This window comes from Podarcis bocagei, assembly GCF_964188305.1.
Source record: "Podarcis bocagei genome assembly, chromosome: 14".
NCBI lineage: Eukaryota > Metazoa > Chordata > Lepidosauria > Squamata > Lacertidae > Podarcis > Podarcis bocagei.
Window position 1 is genome coordinate 22,376,473 of NC_138139.1, and position 21,311 is coordinate 22,397,783.

Genomic DNA, 21,311 nt, shown 5'->3' on the forward strand with positions numbered 1-21,311 from the left:
CAGACCTCTGCCCTGTAGCACACTAGATCAGGCTTGCTGCTTTTATTCACACGTGCATGTTGCACAAAGATTTACTAGAATGCACCAAACCTCTCCATCCCTTCCACACATACAAAATCCCCACACCAAGATGCACATTCTTTCTTGTACATTGTAAAAGCTGTATTTAAACAGGTGCTCCTCAAGTATGGAAGCTTGTTTGCTGGTAAGCATGGATAGCTTTTGGTGGCGAGGGAGAAGGACCCACAAGGAACTAGTGTGGTGTGGAGGTTAGAGAGTTGGACTAAAACCTGGGAGACCAGGATTCTAATCCCCACTCATCCATGGAACGCACTGAGTGACCTTGAGCCAGTCGCTCACTCTCAGCCCTACCTGCCTCACAGGGTTGTTGTGAGGATATAAAATGGGAAGGAAGAGAACCAGGCATAACAGCAACCTTGAGCTCCCTGGAGGAAAGGTGGGACACAAATGTAAAAATAAAATGTGATAGATAAATAAATAAGAGCATATTCACCTGTAGCCGAACCAGCAGAACTCTTGCATTTTTTAATCTGAAATCGCTTCACGGCCACTGGTTTCCCTTCGTACCGTGCCTGATATATAACCGTTCCGCTTCCTCCTTGGCCAAGAACATTGTTTTCATTTTCAGTGTATTCTAGCTTTCTGTTTTCTAGAAACAGTCTGCCGGCCACACGCGTGAGAGAAGGGAAAAGAGACAGAGAGAAACCTTATGATTGGGAATGAAGATACACACATGGAGTTGTGTGCAAGAAGGCAACGTCAGGCTTTAAGATCACCCACATCATCTTAAAATTCTCTGGGAAAAGACAGCAAATGCTGTCCCCAGTCATGATGGGGCTTTGACCCCAGCTTTTTGCTGCCTAGAGCTGTGTCAAACAAAACATATTTCTTATTTGCTCTCTCACTCATGAGCCAAGCTGAATGATCAGTGGCCTCAAGTCCTCGTGCAAATTCACATTTGTGTATGCCATGTATACATTTTTGCAAAGCGATTTCCCCTGAAATCATGCAATTTTGTATATTGTTTTCACCCATTTAAGCACTTCTATGCACACTTTACTCTAGTATAAGAAATTTTCTTTGCACACAGGTGACTTGGCTGGGGAACTGCACTACCAAATTCGAAGAAGTGCAAAATTTCCAAGGACAGCTTTGTTTCAGTTTGTGTCATGTGTTTTGGAACATGCAAATTGGGTAGGTCCGCTTTTAAATTCAAAAATTGAATTTCTCCTCCATCTTTGCTTGCGGTACATATGCACAAATGAGTAAATCTGAGAAATGATTACAGCAGAAAATGGTATGGGAACGAGAACTGGAAATTGTAGCTCTGGGGAGGGAAAAAGAAAAGGGACATTAGTATTACCTGGCAGGGAAATCTGTCATGAAAAGCTCAGGGACCAGCTCCTGTAAAGGGACAGGTATGGCCGGGTGGTGAGCACAGGTGATGCTGTCTAGCTCAATGGCGGTTAGGACACAATCCTCCATGTTGAAGTATTGCATGTCTTCCGTTTCCTGGCTGCCTTTTCCTTCTTGACTTTTAGGGGTGGAACAGACTGGGCAAGGGACATATTGCTCCATTAACAGAGTCCCATCACTCTCTGTGGCTGTGAGTGCTGAGGAGGATATAAAAAACATCATCATCAACATCGCTGCCCTTCCATAGATGAAACCATGCTCAAGGTGGCTTACAACATGAAAACATTTATGTATATGCAACCCCTGTTTTGTGCACATGTTTTGTGGTCATTGCACATGTTGGCAGAGTGTGCATAAGCCCGTCCCACCCCGTTATGCCCTCTTCTGGGTCTGAAAACAACCTGCACATGCATGCTCGTGTGTTCTTTCAAAGTGTGCAAAATGGGAAATGCCTGTAATTACAAAAGTAAAAACATAAATCAAACACCTTTCACTCAAATCTAACTGGACCCCATTGATGAGTCTGCAGTATGGGTATTTCAAGCTTCCAGAAAGGAATGTCTTTTTTAAAGGGAATCACAATGGAAAAATTCACAGGAAAGGACAAAGTCTTTTTATGAAATGAGTTCTCTGGTATGCACAGATCTCAACCTCATAAAGGGAGGGCTTTGTGTTACACAGTTTGACATTTAAGTCAGGGTTTTTTGCTTGTAAAACAGAGCAAATTAGCATAGCAGTTTCCTCTTTTTCAGTTTGTTTTTGCCAAAACTACATAATTGTGAAATAACAGACTCGGTGCTTAGTCCGATTTCATAGGGGATGCTTGTATTGGTTTTCATCCTTCTCTTGCCTACAATTCAAATGCAAAACCTACACACTGACCAGAATTTGCATTTTATTTGAAAAATTGTTTTACACTCTACTCTGCATTAGCAACATTCATAAGCTATCATGATGGCCACCCAATTAAAGAAACCACAGGTCAATTAATCATGTGGCTTTTAGCCAGCCAATTAAATGTCATGAATGTGTACACAAGCAAAAACAGTGGGTGGTCTCCAATGTTAGTTCTACTTAGAATAGGATTATTGAAAGCAATGACAGACTAACTGAAGTCTACCTATTATATTTAAGTTGTTTCTGCTGTTGCTGTTCTGCTGGCTGCCAGGGCATGCATACAGCCAATGCCCTCTCAGCCAGCGAGGTACACACCCCAGAGAAGGCCACTCATTGGCCAATTTGAACTTCAGCAGCTGGCCGGAACTCAAGGGGAATTCCCTCAATGGCCGCCTGTCCATTGCCCGGGATGGCAACCAAGTGCAACAGCTGCCCACCTGATGGAAGGGGCAAGCATCAATTGTTTTTAATAATTTTTAACATGATTTTTATTAACATAATTTAATAGTACAGAATAATAAACAATTAACTTTATTCTATTTTTTTAAAAAACTAGTGTTTCAACAAACAATATTTTTATATCCCTGAGGATGTACTAATGACAGAAAATCACTAGCCTGGAATCATTATTTGTTGGTCAGCAACATCTGATCGATTGCACAATGGGATTAATTGACTGCTTAGTGAGATTAATTACTTAGAAGACCTTTCAAATGGACTCTGATTAATTAGGCAGCAGATTTTATTTAAAAATATTGCTTTTGATAGTACTTATACAAAACAATCATCACCTTGCCGACAAAGGTCCGTATAGTTAAAAGCTATGGTTTCCCCAGTAGTGATGTATGGAAGTGAGAGCTGGACCATAAAGAAGGCTGATAGCCAAAGAATTGATGCTTTTGAATTATGGTGCTGGAGGAGACTCTTGAGAGTTCCATGGACTGCAAGAAGATCAAACCTATCCATTCTGAAGGAAATCAGCCCTGAGTGCTCACTGGAAGGACAGATCGTGAAGCTGAGGCTCCAATACTTTGGCCACCTCATGAGAAGAGAAGACTCCCTGGAAAAGACCTTGATGTTGGGAAAGATGGAGGGCACAAGGAGAAGGGGACAACAGAGGACGAAATGGTTGGACAGTGTTCTCGAAGTTCTTAACATGAGTTTGACCAAACTGCAGGAGGCAGTGGAAGACAGGAGTGCCTGGTGTGCTCTGATCCATGGGGTCACGAAGAGTCGGACACGACTAAACAACTAAACAACAAAATACAAAACAATCATAGAAAATTGCACAACCAGCTTCTGATTCCCAAGGTGGTTTTAGATATGCATTTCATGAACATTTGTGTTTTCTTCCACTCTGCGAATCCAAGCCCTCCCATGCAGCAAAGGGAACTGAAGGCTGTTCAAAGATGTGGTATAAAACTGATCCACTCAATGGAGAAGAAGTTGAAAACACCACCCTGGGTGCCCAGATCTTTAAGGATGCCTGAAGCGCAGTTCTCTGGGTCGTGGCCAAGCCATCGTTGCTGTAAGCCAACTTTTTCAGAAATAATTCTTACCTGGAAACCATTGGTCTATTAGAGAATTGACATGATCGGTGATGAAAGCCATTGCTGAAAAATCTCTCATGTCTGACTGGCAGATGATTTTAATGCCGCCACTTTTCTTCTTCTTCCAGTTTACGTTGGAAGACTCTACACTGCAAGGAAGAGAAACCCAAAAGATGCGCTTTTGAGAAAAGGATGGGAGAGAAGGATGGTTACAGCTATTCCTGTTGAGTTTCAGCTGCCTGGAGTCTTACCCAGTGGAAGAGCGCATGCTGCGTCTGCAGATGGCCCCAGATTCAACCCCTGGCATCTCCAGGTATTATCTCCCAAGGTGATTCACATCAATAAAATTTGGACTTGTGATGGCCCAGCAACCCAATACAACCCTGGAGGCAATCCTATATAGGCCCCATGGCTCACCCTTTTTTTGGTAAACAGTATATTGGAAATAAATCCAACATTTTAACATTTGAGATTGCTTTGGGTCTTGTGAGAAATGCCCCTGGTTGTACCTCAACCATTACCTCAGGTAGCCTCCATCAAAAGTGACAAACAGCCCCTCTTGCCAGTAAATGGTGTGGTTTCTTTTCACCCTGAAAGTGCTGCATCTGTTGCGCTGTGTGCCTGTGAAGCTGTAGACAGCGGCTCTTTTATTCCTGCTTTTGCCCGTCTTCTTGTTTTCAACGAACTGGAAAATGAGAAAGAATTCAGAGAATCAGGTGCAAAGTCTTCTCAATCCACACACATATGCTCTTGCTGCCAGTCACACATTTGCTAATTGGAATCAATAAAATGGCCCTAGCTCGGTGCAGAATGCCCCAGCTGTCTCTTCAGGGATGGCTGAAAGAGACTGCTGCCCAAAACTCTGGAGTGCCATTGGCTACTCAGTGTAAGGCAGTGATGAGCCAAGCAGTCATGGGTCTGGTGTAGCATAAGGCAGCTCCTTAACTACTATATATTTTGCATATTTGTCTGTTATGGCCATTTGTTCTCTATGTGTTCAGACGCTTCTAGATAAATTGTTGCCGAGCTCAGCATGAAGGTCCCTGTGGTGAGGATGTCAGGCACCATTTTGAATCAAGTCGGTGGACCAAAACATGACTTTGGCAAGACTCCATCTGTTTTTTGTGTGTGTGATTGGTCCAAACCCGCTAACAACAATATCCATTTAAAAAACACAGTAGTTTTTGCTTTCTAATAAATCCTGGGCAGCCCTGGGCACTCCCTGCTAGTGTTCTATACAGAGTTCAAATTTCCTCCTACACATTGCAAATATTTAAATATCATCTAAGAGGTTGTTTTCCAGGATGGAGAATGGAGAGGTGCATGCAGAAACTAGAATACTGTACAAAAGTAAGATTTACCTTTGTTGCCCTAACTACTTTTCTCTGGCCCCGCCCACCACTGGCATGTGGCCCCCCGAAGGTTGCCCTGAGGTGAATGTGGCCCTTGGAATGAATGACCAATTTTCCATTTAATGTAACAGAGCTGGACTGCACTCTGCATAGCCACCATAGTCAGGAACGATGCTAAGCTATTTTTAGCATCAGTTGGTTTTTTTTATTTTAAAAAACTGCATATTCATAAGGAGCCTGATAAGCTCCTGCAGCCCCCTGGCATCGTTCCTGTCATCAGCACTGATACAAATCAGCTGAACAATTTGATGCGATGACAGGATAACAACAAGATAACAAGATTGGGTGGGTAATTACACAGATTGCCAATGAAGTTAATACTAATGTAATCAGTGTGCCGAGAATTAAACTAGTGCCAAATGCGTCGCCACTGAGAGTTCTAAGCAAAACAAACTGGTGGTGACAATCATGTTGGAATAATCTTTGCGTGAGGATAAACAAAACAAAAGAAGTCTACTCCAACTTGTTAGCGCACATTCTAGAACTCGTGTCAGACTGCTCCCAAAATGCCTGTCATTGTGCAAGGTGAAGGGTGGGTATCAGACATGCATACGGCTTGTATATCGCAAGGACCCTTCAGGAGACAATGGGACACCCATTAGGTAGTGTCTCACTGCCCTGCCTTCCTTTTTTCCCTTTTCCCAGAGGAGTAAGAGGGAACATAAGAGCTTGCTGGATCAGACCAATGGCTCATCTCTTCCAGCATCCTGTTCTCACACAGCAACCATTCCCTTATATAGGGGGTACAGTTGAGGCGGGCATAAACGTTGGAAATCTGGGTGCAACTCAGCTTGCAGAACACGTCTTGCAAGGAGTTAAAACAGAGAGTAAGGGACCTTCAGATTCCTAGCCTATCTATGCAGATCTCTCTTTCCTTTGAAATCTAGACTGATACATCGAAGGATGCATCCTGTATACAACTTCCTCCTCGTTTATCAACACCTCGGGATGAGAGATAATCTTGGGTTTATCCTTGGATAATAAAGGAGCAAGCACAACTTCCTTTGTTTTCTCTAGATATAGTGAGTTAGCTCAGAACCAGAAACCTTTCTATCCGAGTTACGTGCTTGCTCTAATAACTAACTTGCTCATTTCTCTTTACCAAAATCTCCCTGTGTGATTACAACAGGTAAGTTCTACTCTCTGGCCAAATGCTGCACACATATGCTGCACACCAAAGTTCAATAAATCTGTCCCGTGGCCTTGACAACACATTTTCCAGAGTTTTCTCTCTGGCAATGCTTTTGCAGCTATTCAACCCATAATCCTTATTTTCCTAAAAAACCAAATTTAAATATTGCTTTATGTTTTACAGTGTATACCACCTTGATATTTTATGATACAGTAGTATAGAAATCCTTTTATAAATGAATAAATAAATAAATAAACAAACAAACAAACTTAGTAAAGTCACTGAGAACTGAGCCCATAGCCCTTTGTGTGGTCTAACCCTGTGTTCTGTTTCTTGGTCACACTAGAGAGTGACAGAAGCAACATAGCACAAACAGGAAATGGCAGGTGGGCATTTTAGCAACAAATCTTGTCATGTAAGGTTTCTTATTTTCTAAGAAGGTTTTTTTTTTTTTTTTTTTTTTGCTGCTGTTTGCATCTACCTACCTGGAGGTCCATCTCTGCCAGACTTATGAGCATCCGGGCTATGAACCTCTGCCAAAAGCCAACGGGAACAAAACTCATCTTGAACACCCTCTGGATGGTGTTGGTTGTCTGATGGCGGAAGCCATGGATATCGAGGGCTGGCTTGGCAGGAAGCAGGTGGGGAAGGAGGTAACTGAAACCAAACAAAACGTTCAGATTCTGAGTTGTGGCTCTCAGAGCGACAAATGCCTTTGGCCTGCCTGATAGAACATGTTAGTTTTGCTGTCAACAGCACAGCCAAAATCATATACGTTTTAAACTTCCGGAGCAGCACAGGGCGGTACGATACTGTGGCTCTGGGGGCTGCTGCGTTTAAAATTATACCATGGAAAGAGACAAGCAAGGAACAGACTTAGCTTAGAGGCTCGTCTGTTGGAATGGATTTTGAGTGCCATAATAATGTGGGATGTTTGCATCACTAACCAAAAAATGAACTCCCTTATTTTATTTTATTTTATTTTAAAAATACGATCAGGTGCTGAAAGATTTCTTGACTTCCCTTAAGCCCAGCAATGTGCCGAGGTAAAAATGGATTCATGGGAAACTTCTAATGAACCAACAGCTACCTCAGGAACCTGTTGCCATAGACATCTTTACCTGTGCAGTTTTATAAAGGGTAAAGGGGACCCCTGACCATTAGGTCCAGTCATGGCCGACTCTGGGGTTGCGGCGCTCATCTCGCTTTATTGGCTGAGAGAGCCAGCGTACAGCTTCCGGGTCATGTAGCTAGCATGACTAAGCCGCTTCTGGTGAACCAGAGTGCGCACAGAAACGCCGTTTACCTTCCCGCCGGAGTGATACCTATTTATCTACTTGCACTTTGATGTGCTTTTGAACTGCTAGGTTGGCAGGAGCAGGGACCGAGCAATGGGAGCTCACCCTGTCGTGGGGATTCGAACCGCTGACCTTCTGATCAGCAAGTCCTTGGCTCTGTGGTTTAACCCACAGCGCGACCCACGTCCCTGTGCAGTTTTATACTTCCTGATAAATTCCCTCCATGGGACTTGGGTGGAATAGATTAGGCTACTGTCCTCAGAACACCTCTCAGACTTGGGCATCTAAGGATACCATTTCTTCTTATGGGCATAAAAATGTAAGGCGTCATCACACACTTGTGTTTGATTGGCCACCAATAGGAGGACACCCCAACTGCAGCATGAGGAATGGTTGGACGGCCTTGGTCAGTTGTTTAATGGAGGGAGGATGGACCTCAAATTTATTTATAGATAAATAAACAGCACCATTTTGCCATAACAGCATCAAAGTGCAGGGGAAGATTTAACTCTGGGCTTGAGCATCAGCTGCTTGTAAATGGCCCGGAACATTCCAGAGTACATTTCTCAGCCGACAGCAGCTTTCGCCCTCCCCTTCTTGGCCAATGACAGGGTTGCAATTCCGTCAGGCAATCTAGACGGTAATTGCTAGCAGCCTGTCAGAGGTAACTAACCATAGAAACGGTGTCAATAAATGGCAACAAGATTTGCCTGAAGATGCAGCAAAATAAGGGGGGGGGAGGACTTGAAGAGAGTGCTGAGGGGCCAAGGGACAATGGAATAACCTGTTTCCCTGCGGGAATTGCCTTTGCAGAAAAGAGAGAGAGAGAAGCAAGCCTACAAAGAAATCTAAATGCTTCTGAAGCACAGATAAGCTGCCAGCTTCATGGGTGTCAAGCAAAGCTTTTGTTTTTTAATTCACAGAGGCTCGTTATGTCAGCATTTAAGAACTCACTTTCCCCAGGACATGTCTGGCACAGATCTTCCCAAATTCCTTTTGGTTGGACCCAAAAGTCTAAGGCCCAATTTCCTCAGCAGAAACAATGGCTGGTATGTCTTTCACGAGAGCAAGTTCCTTGTAATTATTTTTAGAAACTCTCCGGAACAGACAAATCTGAGGCATGTGCGTGTCTGTGATAAGGACACAATCCATCAGTGAAGGTGAGAACCTTAGCAAATCTAACCAACTTTCCTCATGCTGCCTGCTAATACATTGTTATGAGTTTGGAGGGTTTTTTTGGGGGTGGGGAATCAGTCTGCATGACGCCTTGGTTCCCTTCCAGGGCATGTTTAGAATCTAGTAGACGAGCCCCCTAAAAGGGCCAGACAAGTTTCTTGGGAAGATAATGGATTTGACTGGCCAGCTTACTGCTATTTACCATATGCAAAGAGGTCTGCTCTGTTGCCATAGTGACAAATGGGCAAGCTTTTGCCCACCTTACTTGGCTGAATGCCACTTCATCCTAGGATGAAGAACAGGCCAAGAGGGGCTGTGTATGTGACAGCTGTGAGTTTTAGCTGATGCTGGAAGACCTAGACTCGTCTTGCTCTGTGCTGGAAACCTAATGGGGAAACCAGATCTATGGTTAGTGTTAATGCCGTGAGTCCCTCCATCCTATGCTTAGGTTGTATATGTGTGTAAATGAAACTACATACCATAGAATCGTGGAACTGGAAGGTACCCTGAGGGTCAACCCCCTGCAATGCAGGAATGTCAACTACAGCATCCACACTTGACGACAGACACCAGTGTCTCTGTCACAGTTAAGCATTCAAGGACGGGGCAGAGCACAGCTGGTGGGGTCTGATGGTGGCCTGACCAGCGTTTTCCCCAGACCAGAGCTGTGAGGGATCCAGGGAACATCACCACCCTATATGTTGCAGCACTTCATCACCGAATCATAGAAAGAGTTGGATGGGACTGTGAGGGTCATCTAGTCCAATCCCCTGCAATGCAGGAATCTCAGCTTAAAGCATCCATGACAGATGGCCATCCAACCTCTGCCATCCAACCAAATCCAAAGGGTTTGGACACAAAAGGGTGGTATTCAATTAAGTTTTACTCAGAGGAGACCCAGAGATATCAATGAACATGACTACGCAAGGGCCATTAATTTCAACAGGTAAAGCTTAGTTGAAGGCCATCCAAAAGCCAGCACCTGACATGTACACTTTGGAGTTTGTTGCACCAACACCTGAAATGAACACCTGAGGCCACCTCTCTCTAGCCACATCCACACTATAAGGCGCCGTGATAACACTTTACCAGCCATGGCTCCCCGCTAAGAATCTTGGGAACTGTAGCTTGTCAAGAGTGCTGAGAGTTGCTAAGAGACCCTCACAGAGCTACAATTCCCAGAGCGGTTTAATCATCAATAATACCACAGGGAACTCTGGGAACTGCAGCGCTGATTGACATAAAAGGAACATCTATGAGGGCAATAGGGGGCTCCTAGCAACCCTCAGAACCCTTGATGAACTACAGTTCCCAGAATTCTTTGGGGGGGGGAGGAAGTAATGACTGTTAAAATGGTATCATGGTGCTTTAAATGTATGGTGAGGATGTGGCTTGTCTCTGTCTCAGTTTGTCTCCAACTGCCTGAATTAGCCACGCCCCGGTGACAATTACCAGTGTACCTGTTGTTGGCTACCGGCAGTGCAATTTCAAATTTGGCAAGGAACTGGAAATACTGTTCCTCCGTCTGTGTGGTGAACCCCGTCCCGACCAGCAGCATCCGGAGGTCCTCCGCTTTGATCACACCGTTCTTCGCAACCGACTTTGAGCTTTTGATGTTGAAGATCCTTTGCAGGCACTCCGACAGCCAAACCGGGTCGAGGAAATAAAGGTTTCTCAATCCGTGGCTCGTGTCTGGGAAGTGGAGCAGTGTCCCTGTTTCGATCAGGAAATTGATTGCTGCGGAGAAAGGAAGGCACCAGGTAAGTTATGAACACAGGAAGGAGGTTTATCAACCTCTCCACTGGGCTGTATTCAACTTATCCGCAAGCTCTGAAAGTCTGATTCTGGAAAATATAAGAGGCATTGGGGGGCTGTAGGAAGGGCTGCAGCTCAGCGTTACGGCATTCACTTTACACACAAGAAGTCAATCCTTGACATCTCTTCAGAAGAGACTCCTGTCTGAAATCCTGCAGAGCCACTGCCAGACCATGTAGACCAGGGTTTCCCAAAGTTGGGTCTCCAGCTGTTTTTGGACTACAACTCCCATCATCCCTAGCTATCAGGACCAGTAATCAGGGATGATGGGAACTGTAGTCCAAAAACAGTTGGAGGCTCAAGTTTGGGAAGCCCTGGTGTAGACTGCTGGTCTTCAGCGTTGAGTCCCTAGTTGTTGTTGGCCTACAACTCCCATCACCCCTGACCATTGGGCTAAGGTGGCTGGGGATGGTGGGGGTTGTAGTCCAGGAGCATCTGGGGACCCAGCGTTGAAGAATGCTGGTGTAGATGATACTGAGCAAGGTGGACCAATGGTCTGTTTCAGTATAAGGCAGCTTCCTATGCTCCTATGAGTGACATCAATGCAGGGTTTCCCATGATTAGTTAGCCAGCTGACCACATGAGAAAGCTCTGTTGGGTAAGTAACTGAAGCCACCATGGTTTCTCCACCAACTCTTTGAATGGCTAATAACACTCCTGTGGATTATCTTAGTGGTCAAGCTGGGAAATAATGTTTCAGGCAGTCCTTTTGTAAATTCAGGATGATGCATTCTCAAGCAAAGTGTATGCACACAAGACAAGACACACATTCACAAATACCGAACATGCTGGTTTCCAATAAGTTACTACATTCAGGCATACCAGATTGCAAGTCCTCGTAGTCTTTGATGTCATTGCCTCGAGTGTTCTCTACGATTTGCTCTATTTCCTTGTCTGTTAGATACTGTACGTTGTCGTTTTGACTTCTGTTCAGTTGTTCAGCTATGATGGATCCTTGGAGGCTCAAGTAACTCCTTGGGATCTGTTAAATTACATTGAAAATCAATTATGCTCTGAATGCCGTGTCTCTGTTCATTTGTATATAGCATTTCATTTATTCATTTGAGGATTCAGAAACAAATTCCCAACAAATCTTTCTGAAGCAGAATATGCAACTGAGAGGGGTAAATGGTGAATAAAGAAGGCATCGTTTTTCATTCTGCCCCACTTTCTTCATCATCATCAGTGTTTCTTTTCCACTGCAGTATGCCTTCTGCCAAGAAAACGTTATTCATGTCACTGTCCATTGTGACAAAATTATATTACTTACATTAGTTATGATGTCACTAAATTATTCTGTCCTAATCATTACAGGATGATCATATTTGCTGCACTGACTTAAGTTCCGGATATGGGACAAATAAGTGAACATTGGCAATTTCCGCTGCGCCTTTTGTTGGAATTCTCTAATATGGAGAAGGGATAGAGAAGTTTGCTTCTGCTGCTATAATTCAATCAGAAACATTCCTGCCCCCATTAACATGAGAATGAGGTTACACCACAGTTCTGTGCAGAAGTAAATTGATGCATGAGCAGGTCTACGCTGAGCAGCCTGCACCAAGCTACCAACCCAGATGTCTTCCTTGCTCCCTCCACCTCCAATCTGAAAGTCTGTGCATTCAGTGCAAACTTCTGCTGCAGGGAAACCTTCACAGGTGTAAGCTGCTGTTTGTGACATCAGGGGTGAAACTAGAGAGTTCAGCCCCCATTTGAACATTGATCAACATATTGCTTCTGAACCACATTAAAGCTAAAGGACCCCTGGACTGTTAAGTCCAGTAGAATTTGACTAAGGGGTGCAGCGCTCATCTCCACTTTTAGGCCGAGGGAGTCGGCGTTTGTCCACTGACAGCTTACCAGGTCATGTGGCCAGCATGACTAAACAGCTTCTGGCGCAACAGAAGAGTGCCAGAGCGCATGGAAACACCATTTACCTTCCAACCGCAGTAGTACCTATTTATCTATTTGTACTGGTATGCTTCCGAACTGCTAAGTTGGCAGGAGCTGGGACAAAAAAACAGGAGCTCACCCTGTCACATAGATTCAAACTGCTGACCTTACGATCAGCAAGCCCAAGAGGCTCAGTGGTTTAGACCACAGCGCCACCCACATCCCCAGTATGAAAGAACAGAAGAAGAGTCCTGCTGCATCGGGTCAATGACCCATCTAGTCCAGCATCTTGTTCTCACAGTGGCCAACCAGATGCCTGTCGGAAACCCACAAGCAAGACTTGAGACCACTCTACCCTCCTGTACTTTCCAGCAACTGGTATTCAGAAGCATTACTGCCTCTAGGTATGGAAGCAGAGCACACCCATCACAGCCAGTAGCATTCATTCTGAATAGCTCATATGGGAAACCTTTAACCATCCGAAGCTGACGTGGTCTTCCACTGCAGGGAAAGGTACCCACCAATCTCCCGACGAGTCTCTGTGAGCAAATAGAACTCCCAACGTCCTTCATATGGCAAGTGATGGTGTAGATCAGCTGGCGCAGCCCGTCCAGGCCTTCCAGAGTCCTGCAGGAGAGCTCACTGCAAAGAGAAAACACGAAAATAAGATATCCTTACTCAACCAAAGGGCTGTTTATCCACACTGCCATTTTTACCATCTGCCTGCCATTCCATTCCACCACTCCCCTTGAAGAGATATGCAGTGGGAGGAGGGCTGCTGAATTCAGGTCACACTTGCAGGCTTTGCATACACATCTGGTTGGCCATTTTGAGAACAGGATGTCAGACTAGATGGGCCTTTGGCCTGATCCAGCAGAGCTTGTCTTATGTTCTTAGGAAGTACATGAGGAGATGGCAGTAGAGGATAAAGAATCAGGGCTGCTGGGACTTGACTGGGCTTTAGAAGAAGGTTCTGAAAGAAGCCTCAGTCAAGTTTGGAGGACAATAGTTTGGAGCAGAATTTTCCTAGAGAGAGAAGACACAAGTCTTGCTCTATGATGGTGAGTGGGCCAGCGAAGTTGCACGCTTAAGTGGGAAAGACTTTCCGAGAGAGAAATCAGTCTACTCAGGCCACACAAGCACAAGACGCTGAACCCATAATACAATACAACTGAGTTGCAAAAAAGAAAAAGGGGTTTGGCCAAGGCACTGGTGAGTCTGCAGCAATATATTAGCATCAAGAACCCAAAGAATCTGTACTGAGGATGCTGTACTTGGGCTGCAAGTATCCTAGCTGATATGGATTCCTGTTGGACCCAGTTCATCTACTGCCTAAGTACCAGAGGCATGGTTGTAACCATGGTAGTATTCTGATTCAGTCTCCAAGTGGCTGGATCATCAGAGCCAGCATCAATATAGCTGGAAAGAGGTGGCTGGCGAGTCAGTGCAAGCTGCAACCTTATCCCAATTTATTGGTTTTATATACTAAACACTGCAGAGAGTTCGCTGCATTTACAATTTGGGGTGGGTGGGAGAATGTGATATCATACTTACTGTAAGTGTTTCATTGTGATGTCCGGGAAGCCAGTGGCTCTTGGGCCAGAAGGAGATCGACACAGAGCCAGGACATATGCTCTCAGGGTGGCGATCCGTTCAACGCGGAATTTAGTTTCAATCAAGTCAAGGTGTGTCCCCACTACCAGCACAACTGAATTTGGAGCCTTGGCCTAGAAAGAATTTTTAATTTTTATTTGGCCCAAGCACTCTTCACTGGGTTCAAATGCAAGGTGACCTGTTTTTGAGCATCCGTCCCGATTCCTTTGCACAAAGCTCGCACAGATGTTTTATGTCCTCTCCTTTATTGCATATTCATTCTGATTTGTTTGCAGGAGAAAAGTAAAATTTTTTTGAGGACTAGGGCAGATCCACACTATATATTCAAAGTACATCCAATGCACATTTAAAGCATGTTATTCCCCCCCCCAAAGCATCATGGGAACTGTAACTCTGTGAGTGGCAAACTACAGCTCCCAGGATCCTTTGGGGGAAGTCACATGCTTTAATGAGTGTTGGATGTGCTTTAAATGTACGATATGGACCTGGCCCTAGTCACTCTCACTGACTTGTCCATAAGACTGGGTTACATCCATCAGAACTTGCTCATCCTTGACGCAGTAAGAAATCAGAAGGAAGAGAATAGGACCTCCTGGCTCTACCATGTGCAGGCAAATGTTTACAAGAGGAACACTGCCACTCTCAGATGCATTTCTTGTAGACTGAAAGTGTTTAAATACATATTTGTGAAGTAAACAGTTGGCGTACATGAGGTCCAGAGAAAGTCTGTTTTCAGTCCAAAGTGATTAGAATTTCAAGATGGAACAGTAAAAGTGAATGGTGGTTTTAGCCAAGGCTGTGTACACATTAGTGTTTACTTCGGCTTCCAGTGTGCTCCCACTGCTGGTGTATGAAGTAGAGTACACAGTCAATATACCCTGAAGTCTTTTGACAAATGTTCCAAGGGTTTTCCCTCAAACCAGCTTCCAGCCGATTTCAAAACCTAATCTGCAGTTAAGCTGAGGTGTGTACATTTCAGATAGCCACTGCGTAGATGACAGCACATGCTCAAATGACAAGCTTCACTGAACTGGAGTTTGGAGAAGTTGCACAAATAGGGAAACAAATCAGGTAATGTGCGTCAGGGGAAGACATCTCCACCTCCTCTCTGGCATGTACAGTGACATAAAACATGTGACTTGAAACACAAGAAGAACAGTTTCCTCCATTTTGTTTCAAGTCACTTCACAGCGTTTCAAGCTGCTAATGCATACATAGCCCTAAAGTCTTATTAATGAACTTCTAACACTAGTCTGCACTACCTCCACTGGTACACTGGATTCTCCCACCAGTGCATAAAGAAAAGTCCTGCAAGGCAGTAGTGACGCCTTACTCACCTCAATATTTAGCAACCAGAACTGAAGATTTTCAACAGCTTCTTCCCCCAGTGCCAAGTTCCAGACGACGACATACAATGCCTTATCTGTGAAGAAACACTGATTGACTGTCGACATACTGGCAGGGCCTCCAATATCCCAGACGTTAAACTCAACTGAATCAACCTAATTGGACAAAGAGAAACATTGAAAGAGAGAGACAACATCCATAGTGGTTAAAAGTAAATCACATGGAGATAATAGTCAATGCATAATAAACTCGTGCACCGCCCCTCCCTCCCGCAAAGGAGCTTCATAATGTTCGACAGTAGGGTATCAATGGGTATTCATGCTCCAGCTGAAGAAAGAAGGGCTTGTCAAGGGCGGCTATCACTTCCACAGGAAATGTAAGCTAATTGCTCACTGCTAAGGCAGGCGTCATCTGCCGAGACTGGGGAAGAAGCAGTGCTCCCGTTCCTTCATTAAATCAATTGGCCCTTTTCTGTCTCTCAAGAGCGCACGGCTAATTTTGGCTGGGAAGGGCCCTTCTCCTTTCCTTCATATGTCAGGGGAGAGGAACATTATTGCCATCAACCCACACCCCACTTCCCTCAAACCAGCCAGTACATTTTACAAAAGAACAAAATCTGTTGGTGAAGCGAAGCAGGACTGCCTAACATCTGTTCAGATAAAGGTAAAAAGATGCTCAAGGTGTTGACAAGAGATGTTGCAATGAGGGGAACCAGGAGCAAGACTTTATTGGTGGCAGTTCCATGTCTGTGGAACTCTCCCCCCTTGAAATATACGTGGCTGTATCATTGTCAGTTGTAAAAAACAGCTACTACTTGAGTCATATGGCACATTAATCTGCATTGTATTAACCACTGGCCCTGTTCATTTTTGAGAGATGCAATGTGGTTTCGATTTGACAATGTTATGCATTATTGTGGTTTATTGTGGAATTTCACACACTCTGCTGTGAGGGCACCTGTGCTTTGAAGGGTGTTTTCTTTTGACATTTTAATCTAAATATAAATAAATACATAAGCCAAATTAATTTCCATCTGGATGCCCAGATTCTGGGCTGGCTTCAAGTCAGAGCTGGCCCTAAGCTTGCAGCGATGACATCTTCACCATGCTGCAAGGCTGAGAGGCCTCAAAAAGCCGAGCCCAATTCAGAGTGGATCCAGATGACAGGACTAAGGGTCCTATCCAAAATGCCCCAGAGCGGCAATTCCATGTCCAGCAAAAGGAGTCCTTGTTCCATGTGTGTACACTCACACATGGAACAATGAGGAAAATGAGATCTTCTCTTTCTCTCCAGGCCTATTTGTCTTCCAGGTTGAGGAGCAGAAGGCAGAACAAGTGTGCCAACTCCATCTCTATTGCCATCCTTATTGCCCTCTGTGAGTAGAAGGATGACCTGAGCCATGGAACCCTCTTAAAGTGTTTGCCTTCAGGGTCAGTTCAACGCAAGAAAGGGAAAAGTGGGATGATAATGATGATGATAACAACAACAACAATAACAACAATAATTTTATACCCCGCCCATCTGGCTGGGTTTCCCCAGCCACTCTGGCCAGCTCCTGACAGAATATTAATATTAATAATAAAATGATAGAACATCAAATATTAAACACTTTCCTAAAAAGGGTGGCCTTCAGTTGTCTTCTAAAAGTCAGATAGTTGTTTATCTCCTTGACATCTGATAGGAGGGCATTCCACGGGGCGGGCACCAATACCGAGAAGGCCCTCTGCTTGGTTCCCCTTGGCTTCACTTCTCGAAGTGAGGGAACCGCTAGAAGGACCTCAGAGCTGGAACTCTGTGTCCGGGCTGAATGATGGGGGTGGAGACACTCCTTCAGGTATCCTGGGATGAGTGCATTAACTCCATTTAATGCCATCCCCATCACCCTCCACAAATTTGAGAGCAACAGGGACTGTGGCAGAGGGCCCAGCTAGCTTGCATGTCCCTGTTCTCCCCCTCACATTTTGACTTGACTCAGAAAACAAGTGCCCTGAATAGGGCACCCCTCTCTCATAGTGCTAGAATATGTGTGTGTTTGTGTGTGTGACCCAATGAAATTTATTGGCAATGGATTTGGAGTGGACAAAAGCAAGTGCTTCTTCACACAACACATTCCTAATTTATGGAATTCAGTGCCAGAATATGTGGCAATGGTCACTAGCTTAGGCAGCTTTAAAGGTTGCAGACACGGAAACAAATCAGGTAATAAGCACTGGGTGAAGACATCCATGCCTCTTTATGGTGGTTGGATCAAGTCAAAGAGGATAGGGGTATCAAATCAGCTATTGGCCTAGAGTAGGGGTAGGCCTTCTCAATCCGGCCCACGGACGGTCCAGGAATCAGCATGTTTTTACATGAGTAGAATGTGTCCTTTTATTTAAAATGCATCTCTGGGTTATTTGTGGTGCATAGGAATTCGTTCAATCCCCCCCCCAAAAAATAAAATATTGTCTGGCCCACCACATGGTCTGTTGGATGGTGGACCAACCCGCGGCTGAAAAAGGTTGCTGACCCCTGACCTAGAGGGCCACACAGAACTTCCATGTTCAGAGGCAGTCTATCACTGAATACCAGTTGCTGGAAAGGCAACAGAAAAGGAAGCTGGAAGCTTCATTGAGCTTTGTGGAAAACATAGTTTTTAAAATAAAAAATGCAATTTCTTCTTTCAGTGGGGCAAAAAACCCCTGCTGATATCATGGCATCACAGTGGGGTGCTCAAAGGAGCATTCAAAACATTTTAAAATGTTTTAAAATTACAAATTTTGGGAGTATCTCGGGATGCCACAAACATGTGTTTGGAGGGGTGAATATGTCCCGTATACCAGAGTCCCCCGCCGTCTATCTATAGTCGTACCTTGGTTTTCAAACGTCTTGGGAGTCGAACGATTTGGCTCTCAGATGATCAAAAACTGGAAGTGATTGTTCCAGTTTTCGAATGTTCTTTGGAACCTGAACATCCGACGCAGCTTCCGTGGCTTCTGATTGGCTGCAGGGGCTTCCTGCAGCCAATCGGAAGCTGCGCCATGGTACCCAAACGTTTTGGAAGTCGAATGGACTTCCGGAACGGATTCTGTTTGACTTCCAAAGCACCACTGTATTTGGTTTGTCCCTTTGACAAGGAGGAAGCCTTGTCCTGCCCTGCCTTGAGCTTAGACTCCAAGTCTAAGCTTTGTTTTACCTTTGATTTACCTTTGATTTGAGTCCAGCCGGTCTCTGAAGCTCCCACTTCGTGGTCTGGATGGTGCCGTCGCTGGGCATCGAATGAGAAGCTTTCCCCGTCTGCAGGATCTCAATCAGTGTGGACTTGCCCTGGCGCGGAGGACCCACCACAATCATTTTCATCAGGTTGCATTTCTCTGCTTTGCGTAGCTGGGCTCGCAAGTAAGCTAAAATGGTCTTGGGGCCTAGCAAGTGAAGGGATGGAAAAACTGCTTAACTGATCACAGCAGTATAAGAGGGATTTGCAAGGATTGTTCTAACACACCTTGAATTAAAGAGCACGGGTGGGGACAACAATTCCCAACTCAAATTGAAATGTTTTTAAGGAGGAAACAAATAGCCTTTGGGGCTGATTAGGCTGGATTAAAATGATGAGGGTGGGAGGGAAATCTCAAGTGGATGCTCTAACATGACCTTTAAAAATGAACATGAATGCGTACTTAATTCATCCAGGCCAAGGAACTGTAATTTCTAATTGTGGACTTATTTATAAAAGTATTTTTATGCTGCCACATAGGGGTAGGGGAGAAATTCGATCCAGTTCACATTTAAATGCAAATCTATCAAATGCACACTTTCCGAAACAATATGAGATCCAAAACACAGCCATCCTCTGAAACCCACACTTATTCGAATTTTGCAATGCAGCTCTCCAAGCAAAACAATGTGTACAAAAATGCATATATCAGGTACATGTGCGAGTAAAAGCGATTTCAGTGAAAGCAACCTGTAAAAATGCATTACATCAGGAGAAACAGCTTTGAAAGAAATGTGTACAGTGGTACCCCGCAAGACGAACGCCTCGCGAGACGAAAAACTCGCAAAACGAAAGGTTTTTTCGTTTTCGAGTTGCCTCGCAAGACGAATTTCCCTATGGGCTTGCTTCACAAAACGAAGCTTGCCCCGCAAGCTCCGGGGACAGCGGGGAAGAAGCGATCTTCTCCCCACAGCCCCAGGTCCGGGGACAGCGGGAAGCTTCTTCCCCGCTGTCCCCGGACTTCTTTTGAAGCAAGGGGCTGCGGGGAGACCGCTTCTCCACGCCGCCCCTTGCTTCAAAAGAGGTCCGGGGACAGCGGGGAAGAAGCGATCTTCTCCCTGCAGCCCCAGGTCCGGGGACAGCGGGAAGCGCTTCCCGCTGTCCCCGGACCTCTTTTGAAGCAAGGGGCGGCGGGGAGAAGCCTGCCCCCGCCGCCCGGCTTCGGAACGATGCTCCGAAGCCGGGCGGCGGGGCGGGAACACCTTCTGAAGGCAGGCGGGGGGCGAAAGTCTTTGCTCCCCCCTGCCTGCCTGTCCCAGAGGGCTTTTGAAGGCAGGCGGGGGGGGAGCAAAGACTTTCGCCCCCCGCCCGCCTTCAGAAGAGGTCCAGGACCTCTTCTGAAGGCTGGCGGGGGGCAAAAGTCTTTGTCCCCCCTGCCTGCCTTCCCAGGGGCTTTTAAATCGCCCCGGACAGCGGAGAAGTCCTCCGCTGTCCTGGGGCGATTTTAAAATGCCGCCCGCCAGCATTTTAAGATCGCCCGGACAGCGGAGAAGTCCTCCGCTGTCCCGGGGTTTTTTAAAATGCTGGGGGTGGGAAGAAAAGCCCTTGTCCCCCCCCCCAGCCTTCAGAAGGCGGTTTCCCTAGGAACGCATTGATTGATTTTCAATGCATTCCTATGGGAAACCGTGCATCGCAAGACGAAAAACTCGCAAGACGAAGAGACTTGCGGAACGAATTAATTTCGTCTTGCGAGGCACTACTGTACGTTAGTTCAAACCAGTCTCCTCCATCCCTAACCACCGTATTGCTGATATGTCACTTTTAAAAACACTTTCACAGAAATAGTCAGACAAAAGATAACAGTGCAAAATAAAACATCCATAACCACATCAGCAGCATCCCTAAAAGTGCTGCTGCACGTGTGACACAAAATATGTGCAACACAAAAGGGACCTTTATGACCTACCTCGTGACAGAAAAGGGTTGCCCTGAGAACAAACTGATCAAGCCGAATTTGGATCGCATGGAAAAGTTTACAATTCCACTTTGTAACAATGGCAGCCTGGACAGATTCCACCCTGTTTTCTCCACCATTCAATAATAAATTCACCCAGGCTCGGTTTGGATTCTCTCTCTGTTCAAACAGCTGATATTAATAAAACCACAGGGAGGAAGCAGACTCACCCTCTTTTCTGATCTCTGCAGGGAGGTTGCCAATATTTAGCTCTTCAATATCCAGCTGCCAAAGATTAACCAGCTGGCCAAGTTCAGGAGGAAGTTCTTGTATGCCGGCGTTACTGTGCAAAAAAACAACAACACACCCATCCGTCAATCAACAGCCTTCCTTGAGAGGAAGGTGGCCACCAAATTTTGACAAATGCAAACATTTGAGGTGAAACGTAAAGGGCTCCAGCTTGGGTAAACCTTTAAAGAATTCCATTGGAAAGAAGTGATCGAACAAATGAAATTTCTTGGGGTTTGGGGGCCACACAGAAAGCATTAATGTAAATGTGTTGGCCAACCTGCCCCTTGCCTAACTCTGGATGTCCT

General features: G+C 45.2%; 1 protein-coding gene across 3 annotated transcripts in view; it reads right to left on the reverse strand.

The window, feature by feature from the left end:
• LRRK1 (leucine rich repeat kinase 1) overlaps window positions 1-21,311 on the reverse strand; it is a 73,959-nt gene that overhangs the window by 17,889 nt on the left and 34,759 nt on the right. For all 3 annotated transcript variants that reach the window (XM_081170993.1, XM_081170994.1, XM_081170995.1), the window contains 12 exons: window positions 20,946-21,058; window positions 18,755-18,969; window positions 15,559-15,723; window positions 14,162-14,334; window positions 13,129-13,249; window positions 11,540-11,699; window positions 10,363-10,639; window positions 6,914-7,085; window positions 4,406-4,569; window positions 3,894-4,033; window positions 1,385-1,634; window positions 515-681 (listed from right to left, as the gene is read on the reverse strand). In XM_081170993.1, coding sequence (XP_081027119.1) covers window positions 515-681; window positions 1,385-1,634; window positions 3,894-4,033; window positions 4,406-4,569; window positions 6,914-7,085; window positions 10,363-10,639; window positions 11,540-11,699; window positions 13,129-13,249; window positions 14,162-14,334; window positions 15,559-15,723; window positions 18,755-18,969; window positions 20,946-21,058 — 2,117 coding nt within the window. The remainder of the gene's footprint in view (window positions 1-514; window positions 682-1,384; window positions 1,635-3,893; window positions 4,034-4,405; window positions 4,570-6,913; window positions 7,086-10,362; window positions 10,640-11,539; window positions 11,700-13,128; window positions 13,250-14,161; window positions 14,335-15,558; window positions 15,724-18,754; window positions 18,970-20,945; window positions 21,059-21,311) is intronic.